We start from the raw sequence: 9,205 nt of genomic DNA on the forward strand, positions 1-9,205 counted from the left end.
CTCTGGAGTTCCCAGCATAACAACATACTTTCTCCAAACATTCTACTAGTTTTTTAGGATTCTGCACTCGTTCAGGGGTGAAACTCCAAAACACTGGGGGTGCCCACTGCCCTAGCTATTTGCCCATGCTATCCCACATGCCCTGCCACTCGTAACTATCAAGCCTTGGGGCAGATTTCTGGGTGATATTCTTAAATTGCTTAGTCAAAACCAAAACAACATGCCCAAAAACTAACAATAAGTGCACCTTAACCACCCAAGGATGTTCAAGATACAAAAACGTTGTTGTAACAAAGGCAGAGACATCATAGAACAAAGTTGCAAAGGTACTATTCTGTATTTCCTCCATATAAAATCTCTCAGAGGAGGAGGTATAATTGGTAATTGCCTCAACAAGGTGGTATCCAAAGTACAGTAACGGTTTTAGCAAAAACCCCAAATACCAGATAAAGCTGAAAACAAGTGTTTGTATAACAAATCTTGTAGGCAAAACGTTACTAATCACAGCAGAACACAGCAGACTAAACAAACCAACACCAATCTTTAACACCAACTGCAAAAAGGACAACATGGTGCTGTGACCAGCAGCTGTTATCATCTCCAACCCTTGAGCCCAACGTTGGGCACCAAAAAAGTTTGTTGTGGTTTAGCGGCAGCTCAGCCCCACACAGTCGCTCGCTCACTGCCCCACCGGTAGATGGGGGAGAGAATCAGAAGGGTAACGCTCGTGGGTTGGGATAAGAACAGTTTAATAATTAAAATTAAAAGAAACAACAACGAGAGGCACAAAGCCCCGGTGGAGCGGGGAAGGGAAGCTGGAAAGGTACCTGACCCCCAGTGAGGAGAATTAACCCCTTCTCAGCCAAAACCAGCACATAGAGATAAACCCTTTGAGAATAGAGAGGTAATATCTTGTCTCATCCGCTTTTTCTTAGCTTTTCTCACTGAATTTGGGAAGAAGTCACTACCTTCTCAATGGAGAAGTGCATAAACAAAGTTTTAAGTTCACAGAGCGTGAAGTGAGAGCTCTGCCAAATGCGACAGTAAGGTGTTAATCGAGTCTTTACAAGGGGGGTAAATTTTCCCGGGAGTCTGGAAATTTTCCCAGGAGTCTGCAAAATTAAATGTAATCTTTATTCAGAATAAGCATGTGACATGCTGGAAAACTGGTTGTAGGATTTCTGAGGTTTCTTATTCCAAAGGATTGTAATGTAAAACTGTATCTAGATAATGGTCATACCTACCCATCTGAAATAACCAGAATAATTTGCTCTGAATCAGTCTGTATTGCTTCAACAGGATCTCCAGCAGAGCTGTCTCCTAGTACTCTCTCCCCAGTTAATCATAGCTTGGGTAAGCTGGAAGTACTTTTAATTGTTTCTCTGTGTGTGATGACTCTTCTTTATATATGTGTGTGTATATATATATTAAAAAATCACATTAAAAATGAAAACATACTTTTAAAAAGTAAGAGCTGTATTAGGAGGAGACTATTGGCTTGTCTTCCTGTTGATAAACATAATAGGGCTGGGTTAATAACTTGTTAATAATGACACTATTTCTGTAACTGTTGAGCTTCTAGCAAAGAGAAAGAATAATATAGTTGTGTGTGCAGGAATAGCATTTATGAAATAGTTTAAAGGATGTTAGTCTATCCATAGTGCTGCCCAGACTTGCTGTCTCCCTTGTACGTGTGTTCTGCTGCTCTTCTCATGCACTGTTTCACCTGTGACCACAACACAATTGTTGCTCCCACATTAGTTGCCTGCCTGCTTTGATCAGGTGCCATTGCTGTGTGTCTGTATAAATGCCTCAGGAAGATCAAATTCCCTTGGGTTTGTTTAAGGAATGGATGTGACAGGAAAATGCTGTTCAGAACGCTGAGTAAGTAATTAGGGTAGGTAAAAAGGGGAAGCCGCGCAGGGAAAGCTGAAGATGCACAGGGAAGATACCGAGCTCTAGTAGGGGAGAGTAAAGGGAGCTTAGAGCTGCCTTTATCTAAAGAGACAGTATAAGATAGAGTGTAATACAAGGGAACATAATTTTCATATTAATATTTTTTTCCCTTTGTGTGGTTCAGTATTTGATAGTTTAATCTCTTCTTTAGCATTGCCTAAATGTTTGCAAGTTATAGAAAGGCAACAGAAGTGTTTCGATGTCTGGCACTCAGCAACATTAGCTTAATCATTTTACAGAGCAAAATGCAAGTACTGAACTACATGAGCTGTGGTCAGATTAGATCACCCCTTCTTCCTCTCGTCCTTCCCTTGTGTGGAATATTGAATTCCATTCTGTTTACTGGGCTAGGTAAAAATGACAGCAAGCAAAATATAATTTGAGTAGTTTGAGGAGATTACTGCTGTCGTTTCTGGAAGCGACAAATAGCAGGGCAGATAGATGTCTTTTAAGCCTCAAATTCTGTGTTAAGCTTGGTTTTTTGTGGGTTTTTTTGTTTGTTTGTTTTTTTGGTTTGTTTTTTTTTTTTTTAGACTTGCAACCAGTTACTTACTCGGAGCCTGCATTTTGGTGTTCAATAGCTTATTATGAATTGAATCAAAGAGTGGGAGAAACCTTCCATGCATCACAGCCTTCTCTGACCGTAGATGGCTTTACAGATCCATCAAATTCAGAACGATTTTGTCTAGGTCTGCTTTCCAATGTAAACAGAAATGCTACAGTGGAAATGACAAGGCGACACATAGGTAAAAATCTCTGATCTCTGATCTTTTAACTATTTAATTTCATTTTAGCCATTAAATTATTTTGAATGATCCAAGTAGGAAGGGCAGACCTGTGAGTTGGGATCCCTTTCACCCTTGTGCAGCCAGCCATTGAACTTTTCTCTCAAGGCTTGCCAAGGAGAGTTGGTCTCTCTTGCTAAGGACAGAAGTGCAGAAGTGGAAAGACACAGAGGTCACTGCTTCTGAAATCAGGGAGAAATGTAGCAGCTTCTGCTACCACAGCCAGCTGCAATTGGGAAGGGATGTGGTGGTGGCTGGAGCTGAAAGGAGCTGCCTTTCCTTAGTCAGTAGTCACTAAGTTGGTGGCAGCAGCAGTCATACAGCTGTCAGGCTGAGAGCGGCACAGGAGGAAGCCACCCGACTTCATGGGATTTCTGTTCACGTTGCTGTTCTTCGCCTTCTGGAAAAAGATGCTGGATTAAAGCATCCTGAGGGGCAGGTTTTTGGCTTTCAGGCTCCTCGTTGGGCCACTCTGCCCTGGGTAGCATTTATATTCAGAGTTGCTTATAATTGAAATTTAAGCTTTAATTACAAAATATTAACATGTTGCTTAGTTTATTCCAACTTATAAAATGCAGAATGGGCATTGGTAGAACTTCTTGAATTCTTTTCTGAAATGGGAAAAGCTGCCATTGAGATAACAGGCTGTTTTGACAGGATCAAGATTGTCTTTGTAATGGTTGGTAAATAATATTGTTTTCCACAGTGCAGCATCTTGGCTTGAAATTCTTCAATAAGCTACTTTTTTTCTTTTCCTTTTTTTCCTCCTGGATTCTTTTATTTAGCAAAATTCACAAGACTTTTTTGTTTTTACTTTTAGTAAAAAAGAACAACCTCTTTAGTAGAACCTTCTGACTCCCTCTATGCCAAATCCAAATACTTGTCTAATAAAATTTTAGATGTATAGAAACCCAGGCTGTGCCTGTTCTGACTGATCAAAATGGTCAATGATGAGGAAAAGCAAAAATGTAAGGAGCTCTCACCTTTTTTTATAGAGCAGCTTGCATCTTGTTTGAAAAATAACTTTAAAGAAAAAGGGAAAGAGAAACTATTGCCTTTGAAGGACCTGTTAATTATAAATAGTTTTCTTTAGGAGATCAGTTGTACATTACTTCACTTGTGCTAGAAATAAACCTATACAGATTTTTTTTCCACTCGGAGAGAGAGAACAAGATCACAATTTAAAAGTGAACAATAGGTTTTCTTATGGGTATTTTTTTGGTAACAGGGCTAAGTGAAGTCCTGTTTTTGTTGAAGTAGTACAGAGAAGGGGTATGCAGTGGGTTGTGAAATAGTGTGGGCGCATGTAAGCGGAGAGTGTTGAAATAGTATACTTGTCTTCCTTTTTTGCCATAGTGGTCTGCGCCACTTCACATACAACACTTTAATATTAGCACAAGTTTTAAATCTGTTTAATCTAATCTTTTAATTTCAATTCTGGTATTTCTTTAAGAGAAAAAGTTATTTGGTAATGAACACTGCTTCCTAACTTGGATTTGGTTACAAGCCGTTACATGGCTAGAAAATTCTGTCTCACTCTCGACCAAAAATTATTCTGCTTCCCCTTCAAATACTGTGTGTTTGTGGAAGAAAAATGCAAGTTAATTGTGTTCTGCTAGAGCTGTGAGCCCAGCAGTGTGGTCCTGTAGATAACTGGTTTCTGTTGTAAAGAACAACCTTGGCCTTCTCTGAAACAAAATACTCGCTTGTTTGTTAGTCTGCTTGGGTCATATTGTAACTAGAGTTCCTTTGAATTTTGCTACAGGAAGGGGAGTACGTCTCTATTACATCGGTGGAGAAGTTTTTGCTGAGTGCCTAAGCGATAGTGCGATTTTTGTTCAGAGCCCCAACTGTAATCAAAGATACGGCTGGCATCCTGCAACTGTGTGCAAAATCCCACCAGGTTAGTAGCCTACCAAAGGTCTCACACAAAAATATCTCATGAAAGTATTCCCTGGATGACATTTGCTTTCCTTTTGGTACATAGAGGGGGTTTCTTCATAGTTTTGGGCTTCTGTGTAGCAACCACAAATATTCATTGATTGTACCCTTTTGACTTTTTTTTCTTTTATAGGATGCAATCTAAAAATCTTTAATAACCAAGAATTTGCTGCTCTTCTGGCTCAATCTGTGAATCAGGGTTTTGAAGCAGTTTATCAGCTTACTAGAATGTGTACCATAAGAATGAGTTTTGTTAAAGGATGGGGAGCTGAATACAGGTAAGAAAAAAACCTTTGCTTTTGAATTTAGAGTTAATAATTTTTCTTCTTTCATAATACACTATTTGTCTGGCTTGGAAGCCATACTTACAGGCTTCTTGCTGCTATTGTAGATATGCTGTCTGCAAGTTGAACCCATATTTTCCGTGGGTAGAAGAGGCTGAGTTTCAGCTTTGAGATGGCTAAGTGACTTTTGCCAGCCCAGCGCAAAACCAGGGCTGTTGAACAGAACCAGTTATAAAATTTTGAAGAAGCGTGTTGTGGAACACATTGTAGGGGAGTTGACAGCGGTGGAATAATGAACTTCATTCTCTGGGAGAGGATTCGAGACTAAATAGAGTTATATTCCCTGTGGTTTAGATTGTTCTTTTATTGGATCACTTTGTTTTGGCATAGGCATTCAGGGCTAAGATGACAATGTTTTTTGGAGTGCTGAGAGAGCACAGGCCCCAGCCACTTTCTTCTAGAAAATGTGAAATGACAGGCCACTTTGGAAATCCATCCTCTCACTGGCTTAATCTTTCTGCCTTTTCAGTTCCTCTGTTTATATAAACAGATTTCCTTAAAGCAAAAGGTTGCAGTGCTGACGGTAAAAACGAAGGGGCTGGGTTTGTGTCTGACTAATCCGCTGCCTTTGAATGTTGATGCCTCCTTGCTTTGACTTTGGGATACCTAGAATTACTAGGTAAAACTGGCTTAACATCCGTAGTCTTGCCAGTCTAGTTTGGGAAAACTCCCATGCCTGGAGTGGGTACAGTGAAATAACAGGATTTCTCAGGCAGAATATGTCCAATACTGATTTCTTTACTTTGGAGATGAGAAGGAAGATTTCTGAATAACAGATCTCTGAAACTAAGATATATGGGAGAGTGAATAAAGCTTTTATGGGTGTCAGTCCTTCAGCTTTACTGAGGTTTTCTGTATGGTGTTTAACTAAGGCCCTCTGTTGTGGAAAATTATAGGCAAGTTTATATAGAAGACAAGAGAAACACAATTTTTACTTCAGTTGTTTGTGTGAGGATGTTACGGTACAAAACACATGTAGAAGTGTAAGATTACAGGAAATCAGAGGTGTAAAGTTTGGTTTTCCTTTGAGATAGCATCAGTTAGCACAGTGAAACCACACACTGTGTTTTGATGTAGTGTTTCTGACAACATCTAGCAGTTTCCTTGTATGTTTATCTTGTCAGTTGCTCCAAAAAGCCAGACCTTACAATTGCAGCAATACTGTGCTGTTTGGCCATGCTGACAATGCAGAGCCAAGTGTTTCTATTCCCTATTTCTCAGTAGTTGTCTACAAAATTCAAACCCAGTTATGTGTGCAGACTCTTTGAAGGCTGAGATACAGCTGCACGCAACTATCTGATGTGAACACCACACTGGTCGGACAATCTTCAGTTTTAAATTTTGTTTTAGAGGTATGGCTTTTGGTGTGGCACTTGAAACAAATGCTGCGGTTCTTATCTTACTCTCCAGAGCAGAATATTCTTGATGTATTATGGACAAGCATGTCGTTATTGATGTGTTTTATAGATATGGGGTGTTTTGGGGGGTTGTTTTGTTGCCTTTTCTTTTTTTTTTTTTTTTCAAACACTGTAAAAAGCTTAGTAACAGTTATGGTAATGGTTGCATATTTTTATCTTTCCGTGTAGTAGATACAGATGGAAACATATTTGATCATATGATGGAGAACACTATAGCAGCCAAAGCTGCTTTCTGACTTTGCTATTATTCTTTATTTTCTAGGCGGCAAACAGTAACAAGCACTCCTTGCTGGATTGAACTTCATCTGAATGGACCTCTACAATGGTTGGACAAAGTATTGACTCAGATGGGCTCCCCTTCAGTACGCTGCTCCAGCATGTCGTAAAACTCCTTCCTCCGTTACCAGAGGGCTAAATATCGAGTCCAATCAACAGACTTAATAGCTCGTCTGTTGTAGTATTTGTGTGTGGTCCCCATGAACTGTTTACTATCCAAAAAGGTTAAAAACAAACAAACAAAAAACCCCAAACAAACCAGCACTTGAGGTCTCATCAATTAAAACACCTTGTGGATTGTTTCCTATACTCCGATACTAGATGGAAATTTAGTGTATAGAAATGCCTTCTTCAGAAAGAAGGGACAGTTCTAAAGACTCTTAATGGTGTTTTTATTGAGTATATAATTGAGTGTCCTAATGGTTTATCAATAACATGAATAGCCAAGTATATGTACAGTTAATGTATCATGATCTCAAATATCACAGTATTGTGCTGTTCTACATTTTAGTTCCCATAAATAGTCATTTGTGTTTTTGATTGGGGCAGATCTCTCATAAAATTCCACGGCTCTACTCCTTTATTCTTTTTTTTTATATAAGCAGGTTTTTGAGTTGTCCTAAACATGACAAGCAGATTTTCCTTGTAGAAAAGCTTAATTTTTTTCTGCCTTCTTAAAGGAAAAGAAAAGCCCTCCATTGGAAGGGAAAGAAATGTCTTGAGATTAATCTGTGAAATCTTAAGACACTTTATATGCTTAATGGGGCCTAGAGTGAATTAATATTATGAATTCTGAGTATCCGTCACACTAGGAGTCTACTTCTCCCTACCCATTTGAGTTGATGCATCTGTTGCCAGCAGTATTGCTGGCACTGATGTGGTTGGGGACTTTTTTGTACCTTGAATCATTGAAATCAGTGCTTTTTCTCATGGAATGAGAATTTACCATAGTATTGGATACTGGATTAAGTACACAAGGTTATTGGCTTACCCCTTACATCTGTGTTTTTTCATTAAACAGATGTCACTAAAAATAATGGTTTTTAGGTTTTGGAGCCAAATACCTTGAAAAATCCTTTCCCAGGGTAAATTACTCTTTCATATAGTTTTTTAATAGCTGCAGCTTCTTAACGTATTTTAGTAACAGAATTTAAATTTCTGATCTGAGTGGCTTTGTATAGCTTGCTTACATACCAGAACATACGCATTCATTATGTCATAATGGGCCTTGTTGTTAAAAGTAGTTGCTTCTGCAAAACCTCTAGGATAGTGGTTGCTGAGGATGAACAGCGAAGGAGGACTTCTAGGTTCTTCATGACAGTGCATGTTATTGTGAAGCCTTGGACACTACAGCTGCACCATATTAAAAATATTCTGAAATATATTCTACAAATAAGTCTGGGTTGGGGAAGGGTTGGGAAACTGTGTAGAAGGATTATTCTGACTTGAAAAATATACATCTTACTAACAATCTTGTGATCTAGCTGTCTGTCATTCTTTTGTTATTGTGGCAATAGCAGGATTGCCTTTGTCTGTTTTCTCATTGTTTCATCCATTACACTAGTACTGTACTTTGTAAGTACGGCTAGTGATAACTTAGCTTTGAGAACAAAAATGTGGCCAGTGTTACAGCTTTTAATCAGTTGACTGAATTGATGGTAGTGATGGATATTTTTATGCCATAACGACTAGGGCATAGAAGCAATACCAAAAATCAAGCCTTGAAAAAGTGGGCCAGACACCTTTAAAAAATTGGCAAAGCAGTTACCAGCTTGTGCTAGTTTTACCAGTATACTAATGTATTGGTAGAACTTGTGAACCTAAGAAATAAGCTTCATGCGTGTTGCATTTGCCTAATATATGAATACACTAATAAAAGTTTTAATTCTCATGATGGTGTTTTTTTTTATTAATTGCCGTCTATATTTTCTGTTGAAGGTTAGGAATCATTCTAACCAACCCAAATAAATGGCACAAGTGTCCTGTACGTTGTGGCTGGAAGGGTGTAGTTTAGATGTTAAAATCACTTCTGCAGCTGTCGGGGAGGTTCTGGATCTGTGTGTTTAATGATACAGACGACTTCTTCAGATGAAGTTCATTGAAGCAGTTGCTTTTGTCTATCACAGTCAAATTACATCCTGCTAGCTCAGATGTTTATGTTCACCTGTGAAACAGATAAGAGTGACTTGTCTGGCTGAAAGACTCCACTGCATTTATGAGCAGGTGTAATTAGGTGACCTAATTCTGTAGTCTCCTTACTGTGGACTTCCGTATGCGTTCTTTCAGTTACGGCGATATTACTTTGCCTTGAACATTGTAATAACCTCAACTATACTCTTTTTCACTGTGTGCTGCCAAGTAACATACAAGGACACTGCAGACACTATCTCTGGACCTGTGGTGCTGCCTATATGCGAGGCCATCTCAGTCTGTGTAGAGGTCACTTTTTTTGACTACTTAGTACCACTAAAATATTCCCACCTGC

At 38.9% G+C, this 9,205-nt stretch overlaps 1 protein-coding gene across 3 annotated transcripts in view; it reads left to right on the plus strand.

Moving 5' to 3' along the window:
- SMAD2 (SMAD family member 2) overlaps positions 1 to 8,611 on the plus strand; it is a 62,913-nt gene extending 54,302 nt beyond the window's left edge. For 2 of the 3 annotated variants that reach the window (XM_064439294.1, XM_064439293.1), the window contains 5 exons: positions 1,300 to 1,353; positions 2,490 to 2,702; positions 4,507 to 4,644; positions 4,816 to 4,960; positions 6,707 to 8,611. In XM_064439294.1, coding sequence (XP_064295364.1) covers positions 1,300 to 1,353; positions 2,490 to 2,702; positions 4,507 to 4,644; positions 4,816 to 4,960; positions 6,707 to 6,830 — 674 coding nt within the window. In that variant the 3' untranslated portion in view covers positions 6,831 to 8,611. The remainder of the gene's footprint in view (positions 1 to 1,299; positions 1,354 to 2,489; positions 2,703 to 4,506; positions 4,645 to 4,815; positions 4,961 to 6,706) is intronic. The other variant, XM_064439295.1, reaches the window with a different exon arrangement.
- The last annotated feature ends 594 nt before the right edge of the window (positions 8,612 to 9,205 follow it).

Source organism: Phalacrocorax carbo, chromosome Z (genome assembly GCF_963921805.1).
Source record: "Phalacrocorax carbo chromosome Z, bPhaCar2.1, whole genome shotgun sequence".
Classification (NCBI taxonomy): domain Eukaryota; kingdom Metazoa; phylum Chordata; class Aves; order Suliformes; family Phalacrocoracidae; genus Phalacrocorax; species Phalacrocorax carbo.